This window comes from Capra hircus, chromosome 6 (genome assembly GCF_001704415.2).
Source record: "Capra hircus breed San Clemente chromosome 6, ASM170441v1, whole genome shotgun sequence".
Taxonomy (NCBI): Eukaryota; Metazoa; Chordata; class Mammalia; order Artiodactyla; family Bovidae; genus Capra; species Capra hircus.
In genome coordinates this window covers 71,600,730-71,619,267 of record NC_030813.1, presented here as the reverse complement: position 1 = coordinate 71,619,267, position 18,538 = coordinate 71,600,730, and the positions used below count along the sequence as shown (strand labels likewise).

At 36.0% G+C, this 18,538-nt stretch overlaps 1 protein-coding gene across 1 annotated transcript in view; it reads left to right on the top strand.

The window, feature by feature from the left end:
• Nucleotides 1-17,554, top strand: part of NMU (neuromedin U) — a 30,332-nt gene extending 12,778 nt beyond the window's left edge. Inside the window, exons 3-10 of the mRNA XM_013964524.2 lie at nt 1,414-1,461; nt 5,268-5,327; nt 6,728-6,757; nt 6,850-6,900; nt 8,671-8,745; nt 11,744-11,797; nt 12,553-12,592; nt 17,371-17,554. Of these exons, the coding sequence (XP_013819978.2) occupies nt 1,414-1,461; nt 5,268-5,327; nt 6,728-6,757; nt 6,850-6,900; nt 8,671-8,745; nt 11,744-11,797; nt 12,553-12,588 (354 nt within the window). The 3' untranslated portion in view covers nt 12,589-12,592; nt 17,371-17,554. The remainder of the gene's footprint in view (nt 1-1,413; nt 1,462-5,267; nt 5,328-6,727; nt 6,758-6,849; nt 6,901-8,670; nt 8,746-11,743; nt 11,798-12,552; nt 12,593-17,370) is intronic.

The window sequence follows — 18,538 nt, the reverse complement described above, 5'->3', positions numbered from 1 at the left end:
AAAACTAAGATCATGGCATCTGGTCCCATCATTTCATGGGAAATAGATGGGGAAACAGTGGAAACAGTGGCTGACTTTATTTTTTGGGGCTCCAAAATCACTGCAGATGGTGATTGCAGCCATGAAATTAAAAGACACTTACTCCTAACCAATACAGTATTGTAAAGTAAAATAAAGTAAAAAAAAAAAAAAGACACTTACTCCTTGGAAGGAAAGTTATGACCAACCTAGATAGCATATTGAAAAGCAGAGACATTAAAAGGTCCATCTAGTCAAGGTATGGTTTTTCCAGTGGTCATTTATGGATGTGAGAGTTGGACTGTGAAGAAAGCTGAGCACTGAAGAATTGATGCTTTTGAACTGTGGTGTTGGAGAAGACTCTTGAGAGTCCCTTGGACTGCAAGGAGATCCAACCAGTCCATCCTTAAGGAGATCAGTCCTGGGTGTTCATTGGAAGGACTGATGCTGAAGCTGAAATTCCAATACTTTGGCCACTTCATGCGAAGAGTTGACTCATTGGAAAAGACCCTGATGCTAGGAGGGATTGGAGGCAGGAGAAGAAGGAAACGAAAGAGGATGAGATGGCTGGATGACATCACCGACTCAATGGACATGAGTTTGAGTAAACTCCGGGAGTTGGTGATGGACAGGGAGGCCTGGCATGCTGTGATTCATGGGGTCGCAAAGAGTCGGACACGACTGAGCGACTGAACTGAACTGAAAATAATAAATATCAGTAATTACTCTAGACACCCAGCTTAGTGCTTATCAGCACAGTTTTTAGTGATTAATATAAATCTCTTATACTACAGTTTAAAATCTTTCAAAGTTTCTTTTAAGGATAAAAGCTGAGGACAGCTAGTTGCCAAGCATAGTCAATAAACCTTCATTGTAAAATAGAATCATTTTCTAATGCTGGCTTCTTGATAGAAAACTAAAAGATGGCTCGTGTTGTGTAAGAAAAAGTTTTTAGTGTATACTCTTTATCGTTTAGCACGTATGCTATTTTCCTGTTAGTTTAGATGATGTGATTAGATTTATATGTAGTAAAGAACCACGTAACAGGATGCTCCTTAATTTTGAGGCCATTCTTTAGTCACCACACACATTTCTCAGGCTGAATAACACTAAAAGTTTTTCCCCTCAATGTTTGAAGCATCTCTATCTCTGATGATCCCTATGACTAGAAATGGGGATGTATACCCCTGTGCCTGGGGTCAGATCTTGGGGAAATTCCAATTCCAGGACTTCTTTAGATAGTTTAAAAGGCTCCTCCCCCTCAAATCCAGAGTCCTGACCAGTCAGGACTGTTTTAATGTTTTATAAGTAACCTGACTATACAATCTGCTTTCTCTTTTTTGCTATCATCTGTCTGTTTCCAGGAGGTAACTGGAATTTTCATTTCTTTTACAGATAAATGATGCTTGTTTGTCTTTGTTATCCATGCAGCCACAGCCTCAGGTAATTCCAAATGGAGTTGTTTCAGAGTGATGTAAGCATTTGTGTCATGCTGAAATACTGCATTTCTCCCTCTGGACCTGTCAGGATTTTATGGACTTATTAAAACATGTCAACATATTAGAAATTATTATATCATCGGCAGGTAATAATGAGTGACAAGGGTTTATGAAAGGTGCTAGGCTTTATCTCTAAGAAAAATAGATATGCAGATAAAATACCCATATTTCAAAAGTAAAATACTAATTTCAAAATGAAATTCTGTGTTAAAATGTGTCTATTGCTATATTAAGGGACTAATATCCTGGTCCCTCTATTGAGTATTCAACCCATGGAGAGATGTACTTACAGAGTCAGATTTAGGAGATAAAAATATCATTGTAACTGAAAAGTCAGTTTGTGAATGGGCCTTAGATACGCTGACCTTGCTAAAACTACCCCCAGAATTAAACCGAGGTTAGTCAGTGACTCAAACCTTCAGCCAGAATCAGGTTTTGTGCCACAGGCAGTGACAAGGCAAGAACAACGGGCCAGAGAACTGGCTACCTAGGAGGAAAGGGCTGAACAGAACGTGCCCAGTTTCTTGCTGCCAATCATCAGGTTAACTCATTCCTCTTCCCACAAGAAACACCTAAGAGAGGGCTGGGGAGAGAGGAGTATTAGTCTAGCTCCTATACCTGGAAGTGATACCACCCAGGGTTCCTGGCCTCCCCCAAGAAGTAGAAATTGACTAGAGGCCAGGCGAGAAATTCAGACAAAGGTTTTGGGGGAATCCTGTTGCAGCAGAGGGGGCAAGAACAAGTAAAGGTTCCCTTGCTCGTGCCCCCTGGCTGTTGGGGTGGGGCCTGGTTCCTTATATGGAGTGGGCGTAGGGGTGTGTCCAGGGGTTGGGCTGCAGGGATGGCTTAGGTGTTTTGCCCACCTCTCTGGTGGTGTCCAGTGCAGACTCAGTACTCCTGCTTTTGCTCCTGGCTCTTCAGAAGTAGCGGTTGGGTTTTTTGGTCTATTTGTATCTTTTTGTCCATAAATTGCCCCAACTGCCCAAACATCAGTTATTTTTAGTTCCATATAGTTTCTTTGTATTTGGTTGCTCAAGGAGAGCTTTGTTCAGGTACAAGCATTACAGCAAAAGGTCCTGGGTCCCCGCCTATCTCAAAAACATGGGGAGGAGTGGGAAGTAAGTGTGTCCTTACACGTCTCTGCTGGATGCTGCTCCGTCTGTCTTCAGTTCTTTCTCTTAGTGCCGGTGTAGCAGAGTTAGCCTTAGTGTCTTAGCTTTCTGAATCAGCATCACAGTCTCCTGATCAGAGGAGAGGGCTCAGCAGAGGCTCTTGGCTCAGCCTCTCTCAGTGCAGTCAGCTGTGTGCCTGGCGTGACTCCACTGCAGGGTCTGGCCAGGGTGCAGTGCCTGTCCTTTATGTAGTCCTTCCAGAATGTCATCCTGGCCTGTGTGGAGTAGCAGCCTTATAAAGTGCTGCCTTTCTGCTGCTGCACTGGTTCCTCAGCCTGCAGAGGACCACTTGCAGCAAGTTACAGGCATTAGGTGGTAAAGAGAAATCAGAATCACAATAGGTTGACGTTTACGAATGATATTTCAAATTGCTTGAGGAACCTTGGTGGATATATAACATGGGATGGATATTAGTCAGCGCACAAGCTTTTGCATTATATATAAAATCCAGGAGCACCCTCAGAATCACTTTTATGTCTGCAAAATTAAAAGGATGAATTTTAAAGCACTCATCTAAAAACCATAAAAGTAAATTAGGCTTTTATTGGCTTTGGAGACTGTGTGCCTTTTGAGGAGATCTTGGTAAATTTACTATGAAATCTTTTACACTAATTGATACCATTAAAAAAAATAATTTTCACATTAGCTATTATGTGTATGATTCTCTGAAGAGTTCTTCAAAACATTTTTACCAAATAGAAAATAAAGGTTCTTTCAAAAGGTCCATGATAAAAAAATAAAATATTAAAAATCCCATATGAGAAAAATCCTTAAACAGTTGCAGCTCAGTGAATATTGGCTTCATGTGAAAAGCTGCTGGAGGAAATATAATTTGTTTGGAAACTTTTTCTGTCAGACTTCAGTCTTGTTGCCACACCTCATCTGATTTAGAAGCTGTTTTCTAAGGAAACACCCATATATCTGAATTTATTCTTCTTTGAGCTGAGACACATGATATCACTAGACTTTTTTATTGTTTTGTATTTTGTAGCATTTCTAGATGGGCCATAAAATGAAGTTTCAGGAATTTATTTCTAGATTTTTCTGGGCGACCTGCATACCCAACCATGAAGGGAAAAAGTGAAAGATATATCAGTGTTCACACTCTATTTTTTCTCTCATATAACTCCTAATCATAGGCTTATCAGTCAATACCAGTGCAAAACTAGGTCAGACAACCTAGCTGTGTGTGGTACTGGGCAAGTAAGTCACAGTCTCTTAGAATCTCACTTGCTTTATATGTGAGAATAATAATTCCCATCCTGTATATATCAAGCTGTGCTTTAAGGACAAAGTGTGGATTATGTGTTTGAAAATGTTTTATAATTTACTGAAATACTATATACATATGAACCATTTAATATAGTTAATAAATATCCCAACAATTTGCACTGGGCAGGCAAACAGAACAAAGCAGGCCTCTGACGTGCTAGGAAGGGTATTCAGAGAAGCTGCTTCATGACTCCACCTGTATCCCTAAGCTATAGCCTACCCTGTTAAACATGCGTGTGCCAGGGGCAAGGGTCTTGGTGGCCCTTCATGACACATCTTCTGAATTAGCAGTAACTGAAGCTATAAATCAAGCTTTACAGATCACACATTTTTTTAATGCTACTGCTGTTAACTAATTGCTCTGTCTATGGCACTGTGCCAAGAGCTTTACCTCATGTAATCTTTCCAAGAATTCTGCATTGATGTTGCCATCCTTGATTTATGATGGCAGGAACTGAAGTTGAGATAGGTTAGGCAACCAGCCTAAGGTTACACAACTAATAAAGAGGAGAAATGGAAGTTGCACTGCTCTTCAGTTGCAAGCTGCTCAACTCCACAGATGCCCCCCACCCCATTTCACCTTATTATTTCCAATACATATTTATTAAATAATCAATTGTTTCTGATGTGACTATGCTGAATTCTATGCAAAGCAGGTTTTGTCCCTGCTTGTCCCTCTGTGCTCCTCCTAACCACACCCCGCTGGCTGTGAGCCACAGGAGCCCTGCCCTGCTTCTACGCTCAGATACTTTGAAAAACCTGATCCTGGGGTGTGCAGTCAGCAGCCTGGAAGGGTGGGAACTCAGTTTAGGTGCGCTGTGCATGGCCTGGGCTTCCTCCTATCCAAACTCCCATTGTTTGCAAACAATTGCAGGATTCTCAAATTAGCCAATAATGAGTAAATTCAGCAAGGTTCACAGCTTTGGCATGTAGATTCAGACTTTGCAGCAAGCTGAGACGAATAACCCCTCTTTTTGCACTTCCCTCATTACTCTCAGTCATAGAATTTTAGCAAATACTGAGAAGTTTTGTATCTGGACTCACAATGGAAGACTTAATCAGTGCATATGTGCAATATATAACTTTTTTTTTTTTCCTTGTTGGAAAGACGGTTTTATTTTAGGAGCCAAATTTTTTGTCATGAGAGAAATTGAAGAATTTAAAAAGTTTCAATGGGCCACAAGAATAATTCTATTTAGGGTATTGAAATATATATCCTCACGATCCTGACATTTTATGGTTATTTCTTCTGTGCAAATATTGTTAAAGCAGAAGCATCGTCTGTGTATCTTCTTATTTATATTAGTCATCCAATGCATTGGAGGAGATTTGCCTCACAATTATGCGGACTCTACCAAAGCCCCAGGTAAGGTTCAAATGATGTTTAATTTGTAGACAAAAAACAATTGCTCAGAAATATCTCGGAATTCCTCCTGGAGGAAAATACACTCAATTTAGGAAGCATGCTAAGAGGAGCTATAAGAACGAGCATAAGTTGATTTTGTATAAGAAACAAATACTTCAGTTTTTTGATGCCTGAGAATTTAGGGTCATATTAGTGGAGTTTGCAATCATCCAATTGGAAAATCACGTGTCCCCCTCAAGTATAAGATGTGTTCTAGTTCTGATGAGAGAAATTTGGGGTCATTTTGGCTCTTTCTCTCTCCCTGAATCATACTACAGATGGAGAACAGATGCATTTTTCTAAGCTTGGAGGTTAGGACAGTGTACTTGTCAGAGAGGACATTAATAATGAAAAAAAAAGCAAACTATATTGTCCATGTCGGTTTGAAAATTATATTCTTACTGTGATGTCTTGGTTTCTTATTAAAATTATTATTTGATTCTTCTGGGAGAACTTTTTGTCCTGAAGTGAGGCAATGGAAACTTGAAAAATGGCATAATGTGCCATACCTCAGTTGATGTTCTGTATCTTGTAGGTGAACTAATTTTAAAACTACCTTATTAAGGATAAAACCCTCAGGTTTAGAAAATATTTTTCATTACTAGTTTAACCTATTATCGCTGGTATGTTCTGACTTCCATACCTCACACATGCAGTAATTCAAAGAAAACTTGATATTTTAGAAGCATAAATATTTTTGGAAACCAAGTGTTTACAACTGTATTTTTTTCTGGTGTTTTTAATGGTGACATTTTCCAAACCACTTAATTGACTTTTTATCTAATTAACAGAAAATATATGACAATGGTGTTTACCCATGAGTTTCTATTTATATTAAAAGCAAACAAGAACAGAAAAGAACAACAAAAAGGGAATGATATGTCTCACTCTTAAATTTTTGGAATGAGAGAGGACTCTAGAAAAGTATATGGAAGGAAGCAAAAATAACTGATAAGTCTTACTCTGCAGTGACAATTACAAATAATTTGATGTGATTCCTTCTAGTCTTCTTCTCTGCATATTCTATCATGTGATCATATCAGAATTTCCCATTCCACCACTACAGAACACTCAGGATGTTTCCAATTTTTTGCTCTTATGAATAATGCTGTAGTAGAGACCTTTTTTCATACTCTTATCTATAAACAGTTTTTAGTTAATTGCCCGTTTATTTTTAGAGCAATATGTACTTAACTAATTTCAGTCTTATATTTTATGTATAACATACGTAGCACATGTTTTAAGAATTATAATCTTATAATAAATTATAAATTGTATACTCTACATTTATAATATTTTATACATATTTCTTATTATTTTCTAATATAATATAGTGATATTTATAAATCTCTTTTCAACAGGAAACAGATGAAAAAGATAACACCAAAAGGGTAAGGTGATTTCACAAGTATATACATTTTAAAATAATCAGGAAACCTCTGATCATTCATAGTAAAGCTCACTACTTTTTTTTTTTTAACAGTTCTTATTTCATTATTCGAAGACTCGAAAGTTGGGCAATTCAAATGTTGTGGTAAGTTGTAGAATTACCTATTAGTGATCACTTGTATTTTTTTTAAAAAACTGTTTTTGCAATTTATCTCATAGAGCTAGATCAAGATTCATGTTTTTTTTCTTTAAACATGTATATATAAATGAACAAATGGAATTCAGTATTTATTATACATTTATTTTATATCTCAATAGCTACAAGTACTTTAAATCTATTCATTTATTCATTCAATAATTATTTACTGCGTATCTTCTATGTACCAAGCCAAGGACAATTCTAGGTACTAGAAATAATGGCAGTAAGTGTCATGTAACTTACATTTTAGAGGCCAAAAAAAAAGCAAATATGATTAAGTAAATCATGTTGGTTTAGATGTTGATTACTTCAATGGAAAAAGACTTATGCAAAGTCATTTTAAGAAATATTTTAAAAGATGATTGTCAAAAATGTAATTATTACCTGCAATGTGGGAGACCCGGGTTCGATCCCTGGGTCAGGAAGATCCCCTGGAGAAGGGAGTGGTAACTCACTCCAGTATTCTTGCCTGGAGAATCCCTTGGACAGAAGAGCCAGGTGGGCTACAGTCCATGGGATCGCAGAGTTGGACATGACTGAGTTACCAACTCTTTTACTTTTTCAGAAATATTGACTTATATTCCTAAGAGCTCCTTATTTATAACTAGGCATTTAATTTGAGAATTTACTCTCTCAGATTAGCCAGATACCAATAACTTTAATTCATTTCACTTCTAAGTTGTAGTGGTTATAGTGGTGGTTTTCTAATTGTAGTGGCTGTAGTGGTGGTTTTCTTTTTGTATGCATGGATTTATAAAGTGCTAACCAACCTATTTCAGTGTTTCGATCTAGAATACTTAAAAATTACTTGACTATAATATTCTTTCTAAGCTTGTGACTCACAATCATGGACAATTTTATGGAATGAGGAACATAGTGTACTTTAAACATATGTTTACCTGTAGGAACGTGATTGTAAACTTAGTTTTAAATATTTATCTCATTGAATACAACTTCTCTTATGTGTGAGGAGTTGAAAGTTAGGTTATATGGGCTTTAAACCAAATACACATTGAACTGATTAACAGGTAACCATTATAGACAGCTTAAAGTAATCCATTTAATGAATGAATTCATTGTTTGTGAGAAGTTTCCATTGAATGAAACCGTATCAGGTAGCCACATATCTCAAATGTGCTTTCATTTTCTTCTGCTTGGCATCTTGACGTCTTTGGAACATGTATCTTAGTCACATTTTTCACTATCAATGACACATTGCCATTTTTTGTGTCTCCTGTTGTCTTGTTCCACGTGTTCAGTTTTAAATGAAACATATATTTTATAAAGAAGATTACTAGATGTGTGTATAGTATAATCTTCCAGATGAACATGTTCATGATGAAAAACTGATTCTCACAGAGTTGGTTTCATTTATCCCAGACCACTCTTAGTAAGTCTGGAAGTAGATAGGCGGCTTTTTGCTTTTCAAAGATACAGGCAGGTGTTTCCCTTAGTTCAGGCCCTCAGGAAAGAGCTTCATCAACGGAATGACTGAGATTCCCAGCACAGAACTGCCAAATTTTATTCCATCTCTTGGCTTATTATCCACGGCTCTTTGAAATGCTCACAGAGGACTGTCTTAGGTCACATCTCTCTTGTTCTTTTTTGGCTGGAGCGAGGATAGTGGGTAAAAACAAAAACAGATAGGAAGCCGTCTTTATGCCCAATGCTGAGGAGCCTCTGTGCTCATCACGTGTGTGTGTTCGTGTCTCTCAGTCTTCTGTCCTGCATCCGCTGCTGCAGCTCGTCCCACAACTGCATGAGAGAAGAATGAAGAGGTTCAGATTGGACGTATGTAACTCACTGCACACTTGCTTCGCCACTCTGTGTGGGGCAGCCCTTTCTGCTTATTCCTAGGGGTGGTGGTTTATAAGATCTTCTCCTGGATAAGCCTCATGTAACAGCCAGGTAGCCTACAGAAGAGCACTTGTTTGCAGGAGTATTTTCACACTCAGGAAGAGAACTGTCCCCCTCCCCATAATATGTCCCTTCTAACTCAGGCTGTGGGCAGTGAGGAGAGCCTGGATTAGACTTCCTTTCAAGGACTGGCCCCTCCCAGTGAGGAAACCTATTCATTCTTGGTTTGAGAAAGGACATGGCAGAGAAAGGACATTCCTATCGAGTCATTAGATAGGAATAGGAGAAAAGATCAAGGACCTTTACTGACCCCTCTGTGTACATGTGGCTTGAATGACAAGCTTTCTATCCAGGTAGTAAAGCATTAGTAAGAATAATGTTTATGAAGTAAATATATCAGAAATTAAATATAGGTATTTTGTTTTTTTCCACAATTAGCAAGAATATGGCCCCAATTCAGTGTCTTATGTTTAAGGTAAATATAACTGAATTAACATATTTTTAAACTGGAAATTTTGACATTTTTACTGCCCTTTGAAAAGAATCCTAATTCTCTCAATGATGGAAGTTTGTACACATTGTTCTTATGTAATGCCTTCCATTGTTGGAATACATTATAGTTTTCTGTCTTACGGGATCTCATTTTATTCTTTTGACAATTCTGTTGATACTTACATAAGTATTGTTATGCCTGGTTTACAAAAAGAAAAACAACTCAGAATAGTTAAAGGAGTTTCCCAAGATCACAGTAGTGAGTGGGATTAGAGACTACAACAATTTCTTGCCTTCTAGTTTAGGGAAATATTTTTTTCCACTATGCTGTTCCCTTGGTAGTCTAATCTTGAATATTTCTATTATTTTACTGTTAAATTTTTCTTAAGTACCATATTAATTTTATTCTTCTACTACCAAAAGTTTTCAAATACTTTAAAAAATGCGTACAGTTTAGGCAAATAAATTTCTCAAAATTTATTTTTGTGATCACTATCTCCTCCATAAATTCTTCACATGGTTTGAACTAAGCTTCCATCATGGAAGACAATACTGCTGCCAACTTTAATGAGAAATGGAAGAGGAACTATAGTAGCCCCTTAAAATTTTAGAATTTCCAACATGAAAAAATCAAATCAGTTGTCAACTTTCTAGAGATAATATATGCTTTTTGAATTAACTTTTACTTTCTGAAGAGTCTTCTTGACTTATGAATAGTGTAAGATTGCAATTTAAAAATCCAGTTTCTTAAAATACAGCAGCAAAATTATTAGTTTACTGCGACATTTCAGTGTTATTATTTGCAAAATCAAAACTACTCAGTAGTGTGGCCAGTGTGGTACTTTGTCTCAATGTTCCACCTTGAGTGAGCCTATATTTTCACTTTCATGCATTGGAGAAGGAAATAGCAACCCACTCCAGTGTTCTTGCCTGGAGAATCCCAGGGATGGGGGAGCCTGGTGGGCTGCCATCTATGGGATCGCACAGAGTTGGACACGGCTGAAGCGCTGAACTCTAACTTGGTAGTAATATCTTATTGGATAAACGATAGCTCCGAAAAGTATTTCACAGCAGGCTAGGTTTCCTAGGAATCTATGAGAAAAGAAAGTAAAACACAAATTTTAAAAAAAATTACATTTAAGTATTTTTTCTGGGCCTAAATCACCGAATTTTAAACCATATTTTTGATAGTGAAATATTTTGGGTTCTTAAATGAATTTTCAGTTTTTAGTAGAGTCAAATACTTTCCTTACATTTTCTTTGCTGGACATCCTTACCTCCATCCGAACATGGTTTTTAGCATTACCTCCCAAATTCTTTTATATACTGTTCTATTGCCAATGATAAGACTAAAAAGAACTGTGTGTTTGAGTTTGAAAACTTTAACTTTGGGCACATTTTAACTTATATGTTATCCTATCTTTCTTTTTCTCTGCTTAATATAAAATACATAGCTGTTTTTATATAACCAAATAAATACATAGTTTTTATATTTACATTTTTAAATATTAAATTTTTCCATCTTTAAAGTAATTTGAGGGGGATTTATAGTCAGGATGAGAACTAGGTATAGAATGTTCAGAATTTAATATACATTTGTTATGAAGCAAGGATTTCAAAATTTTAATAGCTGTCAGGGACATTTCTTAAAATCTAAAAATATGATTATGTTTATGGAATATTTGAAAAGGATCTTGGTGACAAATTTCATAGTGATTACTGTCCTGATACTTATATAAGTAGTTTGAAAATAGGAAGCTACAAGAACCAACTCTATAGAAATCATAAAATGTTGCCTATTTTTCTAATAAGTTTGAAATGAAATGTTTGAAAAAAGAAACAGTTCAAAATATATCCACAGTCAATAATCAGTTTGTTCCTACTTTTTTAAAATTACCATTTCAGTGAATATAAGTATATGGGGAAAATTTCCTCTGAAGTCTCAATGAATAAATATAGTTTACCAAAGTTATCCCTCAATTTCAATTTAAATTCCTATATTTGTATATTTTAGCTATGACACAGTTCTGTTTTATATTTTTTGCCTGTTCATTGGTTAGCACATACAACATGTACTATAAAGAATTTATTTTATTCTAACAAAATGCTGAAAGGAGATTATAAATATAGTTACTTATCTATGAAATGTCTTCTGCCTACTTGTTGATGAATATACATATAATTGACAAATTTCCTGAATATAGAATCTGTTAGACTGTTAAGGAAATTAGATTAAAATACAACACTCTGATCTTACTGCTAGTATCACTGAAGATTCTTCAGGTGTAAATACAAAAATTACTTAATGATATGAATTATATACCCAAATCCTTGATTCCCTCTTTATTTAATTATGGTGGTTGAAAATAACTATATCCTCAAGAAGCATTTGCACTTACTTTTACTGTTTGATTTTTAATATCCTCATTTTCTCTTCCAGGAAGAATTCCAAGGTCCTATTGCAAGCCAAAGTAGAAGATACTTTTTATTCAGGGTATGCATGTACTATAATTCTTTAAAAATTCAATCAATATCAGCATTGAAAAGTATTTTCACTGTGTATTTATTTATATTGACTTGTAAGTTTTAATTGTTTTTAAGTTTATCCCAAGATATTTGATATCAAGGTTACAGTCTGAGATTCACTTCTGTTACCACCTTATTGCTCTAATATTATGGTATCTCTGATCTCTTCTCTAATCCAGTATTCATGTTAGTAAATACCCCAAATGGCATTCACTTGTTTCATAGTTTAGTTCCATAATGTTTCATGTGCAGGAAAAAAGTGTCTCAAAGGTATATTACTCCTTAAGTTTTTTTTTTTTTTTTTTTGGCTGCACCATGTAGCATTCAGGATCTTAGTTCTGTGAACAGGGATTGAACCCATGCCTTCAGCTGTGGAAGCACAGAATCTTAACCACTAGACCACTAGGGAAGTCCTGATATTACTCCTTAAGTTCTAATGAAATATTGAGCTAAAGAAATATTAGCCAATGGAATATTCAGCTAAGGAATGTCAACATTATTATAAAGTCTAAGCAGAGCTATGTAGTAAGATTTGTATTTTAGAAACTAATTCTAACAATAAATTGGAGGAGAATGGACTGAAGGAAGGAGGAAAATAATAGATAAGGAAAACATAGATAAGGAAGAAATAATACCACTCATTGAGATAATTAGTTTGCTTTCTATGAAAATTAACTTTCCTCCTCAGTTACATTGCTTTGTTTCTAACTTACTATTTTCCAGCCACGCAATGGAAGAAGATCAGAAGGTTACATTTAAAATGGTATGTGTATCATAATTCAGCTCAGTTTGAAAATTTCTGTCATTTTCACATCTTCACAAATTAACCTATGCTCAGTATATTTCTATTATTTGATTAATGTATAAGCTAATATTCTATATAAACACTGCAAAGATAGAGGCTGTGAGGACTTAATACAATGGAAAATGCCAGTATTTTAGGACCAGATTTTCTTTGCCCATGTTGTATGCGCCTCACACTATGTCACAATAGTCATCATCAGTTTTGCAGACATTGACCTAATCATCATTTATTGTACAAGTAGAATATGTCAGAGGTTGTCTATTTATTTTGGTAATCAGTATCCACATTAGTGTGCCAGAACTTACAGACTGAATGCCTTTGTGTCCTCCAAGTAACCTATATTCAAAAATTCTTTGTAAGAGTTGTGCTTACCATCTTTAGAGAACTAGAAAAATGTGAAAAGACAGGAGAACATGACTTCTGCTTCAGTACTCCCAGAGTTTCCATATGTGTGTCAGAGATACAATAGACCCTTAGTAGCTATTGAATGGCCCCCACACATACTTAATAAATATGTTAATCTTAATACTTACACTATAAATTTTAAAATTAAATGCACACTGATAGATTTACACCAGAGATATAAAACAATATTCTACTAACTGAGTGACTAAGTGAAGTCACTCAGTCGTGTCCGACTCTTTGTGGCCCCTTGGACTGACTGTAGCCTACCGGGCTCCTCCGTCCATGGGATTCTCCAGGAAAGAGTACTGGAGTAGGTTGCCATTTCCTTCTCCAGGGGAACTTCCCGACCCAGGGATCAAACCCAGGTCTCCTGCATTGTAGGCAGATGCTTTACCGTCTGAGCCACAAGGGAAGCTAACTTCAGTACAGTTCAGTTCAGTCACTCAGTCGTGTCTGACTCTTTGTGACCCCATGAATTGCAGCACACCAGGCCTCCCTGTCCATCACCAACTCCCGGAGTTCACTCAGACTGACGTCCATTGAGTCTGTGATGCCATCCAGCCATCTCATCCTCTGTTGTCCCCTTCTCCTCCTGCCCCCAATCCCTCCCAGGATCAGAGTCTTTTCCAATGAGTCAACTCTTCGCATGAGATGGCCAAAGTACTGGAGTTTCAGCTTCAGCATCATTCCTTCCAAAGAAATCCCAGGGCTGATCTCCTTCAGAATGGACTGGTTGGATCTCCTTGCAGTCCAAGGGACTCTCAAGAGTCTTCTCCAACACCACAGTTCAAATCCATCAATTCTTTGGTGCTCAGCTTTCTTCACAGTCCAACTCTCACATCCATACATGACCACAGGAAAAACCATAGCCTTGACGAGACGGACCTTTGTTGACAAAGTAATGTCTCTGCTTTACAATATGCCATCTAGGTTGGTCATAACTTTTCTTCCAAGGAGTAAGCGTCTTTTAATTTCATGGCTGCAGTCACCATCTGCGGTGATTTTGGAGCTCCAAAAAAGCCTGACACTGTTTCCACTGTTTCCCCATCTATTTCCCATCCTAAATGCAGATTCTATGCTGAACATACTTTTGCAAATATTTCATTCATATAATTTAATCTCAACCCTTGAGTACATATTTATCTTAAGAATGTAAAATTCCTAATATTTTTTCATAGAAACAAAAATCAAATCACATATTTTAACTAAAAAAGATAACACCAAAATTATACAATTTCTAGAAAATGAAGGTAATGAAAACACACATATTAAAACTTATGGACTCTGACAGAACCATATTTTGTGGAAAATTCAAGACTTTAAGCACTATCAAGGAAGAAAGCCATGAAATTAAAAGACGCTTGCTCCTTGGAAGAAAAGTTATGACCAACCTAGACAGCATATTAAAAAGCAGAGACATTACTTTGACAACAAAGTTCCGTCTACTCAAAACTTTGGTTTTTCCAGTAGTCATGTATGGATGTGAGAGTTGGACTGTAAAAAAAGCTGAGCACCAAAGAATTGATGGATTTGAACTGTGGTCTTGGAGAAGACTCTTGAGGGTCCCTTGGACTGCAAGGAGATCCAAAGGAATTCATCCTAAAGGAAATCAGTCCTGAATATTCATTGGAAGGGCTGATGTTGAAGCTGAAACTCCAATATTTTGGCCACCTGATGCGAAGAACTGATTCATTTGAAAAGATCCTGATGCTGGGAAAGATTGAGAGAGGGAGGAGAAGGGGATGACAGAGGATGAAATGGTTGGATGGCATCACCAACTCAAAGGACATGAGTTTGGGTAAACTCCATGAGTTGGTGAAGAACAGGGAGGCCTGGCACACTGCAGTCCATGGGGTTGCAAAGAGTTGGACACAACTGAGCGACTGAACTGAACTGAAGCAAGAAAGAGTGAGTGAATTAGGAATTTAAGTCAATAAGTCAAAAAGAACAATGAGGTAAACCTCAGGAAAGCAGAGGAAGAATTATAAAATGGAAGATGAAATTAATTGATTATAAAATAGTAAACTACAAGAACTTGTAAATAGACCAAAAATCTGATTTTTTAATAAAATGTGTAATAAACTCTCTTAATTTTCCTAGCCTGATAATCAATGAAAAAGAAATAAGCCATAAATATACAAAAATACAAATAAAAAGAGAGAAATTAAAACATATAAAAGTAATGGGAATCATAAAAGTACTTTGCAATCACTGTGGCTATCAGTTTGAAAACCTAGATAAAATGGAGGTTGTATAACAAATTAGCTGCTACCAAAATTGACCTCAGAAAAAAGAAAAAAAAATCTAACTAGACCGATGACATTATGGGGAAAAAATTGAGAACATCATCTGGGAACTCTCCCTTCAAGGTACTAGGTCAAGAAATTTTGGATTTCCCAGCTCAGAGAAGGAAGAAAAATTTCAAATACTTTTATGAAGTCAGCAAATACTAATACCAAAACCTTACAAAGTTAGTATAAGAAAGGAAACTGTAGGTCAATTTTATTGAAAAATATCAATGCAAACATTAAAAAATATAGAAAATAGTATTCAGCAATATATTGAAAGAATTATATAACCCCATGAAGTGAAGTTCATTCCATCAACTAAGATGGTTCAACATTAGGAAGTGTATGAACATATTTTCACCTTTAAAAGAAAAATTATATAATCAATTCAGTACAGGTATACCTCCATTTTATTGCACTTTGCTTTACTGCACCTCACAGATATATTTTTTACAATTTGAAGGTTTGTGGCAACTCTGTGTTGAGCAAGTTTATCAGTGACATTTTTTCCAATGGTGTTTGCTCAATTCATGTGTTTTGTCTCATTTTGGTAATTCTTTTAATATTTCAAACCTTTTTCATTATCACTATATTTTTTACGGTGATCTTTGATACTACTATTGTAATTGTTTTGGGGCTGCCATGATCCACATCCATGTAAGGTGGCAAAGTTAATTGACAAATGTGTGTGTTCTAACTGCTCCACTGACCAGTGATTCCACTGCCACTCTCCCTCTTGTTGGGCTTCCCTATTCCCTGAGATACAATTCAGTTTTGAAAGAAGTGCTGCTATGAATAAAATGCTGTCAAACAGCATTGTTTGCTACAGAGAAATTGTTCCTGAAAGGAAGAGTCAATCAATGTGGCAAACTTCATTGTTATTTTAAGAAAATGCCACAGCCACCACAGCCTTCAGTGACTTCAGCAGCTATCAACGTGGAGGCAAGACCCTCCACCAGCAAAGAGATTATGACTCGGTGAAGGCTCAGATAGTGGTTAGCAACTTTCAGCAATAAAGTATTTTTAAATTGAGGTATGTGCATTGGGTTTTTTTGGACACGATGCTATTGCACACTTAACTATTGTATAGTATAAACATAACTTTTACATGCACTAGTAGACCAAAAAATTTGTGACTTTTTTAATTGAGATAGTCACTGAACCGAACCTGCAGTGTCTCTGAGGTATGCCTATAGATACTTTGGTAAAGTGCCACATACATTTCTTGTTTTCAAAGAAGATCCTATAGAAAGAAATTAGGAAAAAAATTAACAGTATTTATATAATGGTTTCAAACAAAGTCAGTGGAAAGCTTGATAGTAAAACATTTTGGAGTATTTCTATTACCATCACAAACAAAACAAGGATGCTCTGTCTCCTTTTATTTCATGTAGGTATTAATGCAATAGCCAATTCAGTTAGACAAGAAAAAAATAAAAGATACAAATATTGGACAAGTGAAGAAAAAATTTCATGTGCTCATGGGACATACTTATGAACTTGAATCAACTATATTTGGTATTAACTCATGTTTCAACAAAGGCTTATGTTACATCAAGAATATGAGCAAACATTCCTAATTTTTACTTGTTTCAAGGAACTAGAACAAAGAGTTAACGATAAAGAAATATCTTTTATAATATTATAAATATTGAGACATTATAAAATGTGGACACAAAAATTTAACACTAAGTTGGAAAAGTGTCTGATTTTAACACCAAACTAAGTGCGAAAATGAGTGAAGTTGCTCAGTCATGTCTGACTCTTTGCGACCTCATGAACTGTAGCCTACCAGCCTCCTTTATCCATGGAATTTTCCAGGCAAGAGTACTGGAGTGGGTTGCCATTTCCTTCCCCAGGGGATCTTCCCAATCCAGGGATCAAACTTGGGTCTCCTGCATTGCAGGCAGACACATTACCATGTGAGCCACCTGGGAAGCCCATTTATAAAGATGTCTATACTAAAGGAAGTATATATAGACTTGTATATGCATACATTCATATACCCATCTGTACTTAAACTTTTCTTTTCTTTTTTTTTAGAACAGAATGCCAGCTATATTCTGCAGAATCAACGCTATGGGCTATAAAATGTACTGACTTTCATTTCTTTTCTTCTGAAAAGCAATCCTTGCTAAGTTTACCAAGTTCAAGAATCCCTGTGTTGTAAACATTCTTAGTAAAAGTTGACTGAGATTGTAAATGTTTAATTTATTGAAAATTAAAGAAGCATCTTAAAATATTTTTTTCTTAGTGTTTAATGATAAATAGTGTATAATAAAGCTGGAAATAATTATGTTCCCTAGATTCTTGAAGCTGTTGATGCTACTCATATACAGTGCTCTTTAGTTATTTTCATGTAAGACACTTAGTAGAGTTGAGTTTTAAGGAGCTATTTTAATTTTTTCTGTTTAGATTTCAACAGCAACAAAATACCAGCTCTTATAAAATACCAGAATGTCAAAAAGCTAGAAATCTTAGAATGTGCATGCCAACTAAAACAATTACTAGTTGGAGGATTTGGCCATGATTAATCCAGTAGCCTAATATGCAAGTTTTTATTTATAGACCATAAAATAGTCTGATTGCTGCAAACATATCAAGAGCCAGCTTTTTCTACCAAGTAGTAGTATTAAGTTTATTTGTTTAAATTTTTTTATTGGAATATAGTTGATATACAATGTTGTGTTAATTTCTACTGTACAGCAAAGTAAAGAAGTTATACACATATACATATATCCACTTTTGTAAAGATTCTTTTCCCATATAGGTCATTAGAGAGTATTTGGTAGAGTTCTCTGTGCTATACAGTAGGTCCTTATTAGTTATCTAATTGTTTCACCCTGCAGCATCTAAAAGGCAACGAGCCTTGTCCATTACCAGAAAGAATACACTCTTACTAGTAGAGAATCATGAACACAGTGGGTGAACTTTTTACATCAAATAAGTGTTTAGTGGGCACAACTAATGTCATGTGGATGTTGAGATTATCTCTCTTCAGTTTCCCCTGGGTTTCCCCTTCTGATCTGGCCTCTTGGATGACTGTCTTCTCTACCAGCAGGTTGCTAACTGATTAGAGAAGCCTGGCTCTCTGTGTGGGTAGGATTAGGTCTTACATTCTTCAGAGTATCTAATAAACATTTGTCTTACTAATGAGGACCACTGATTATAGCCTAAATTATGCCTTTTACTAACAGAGTCCCTGAATTTC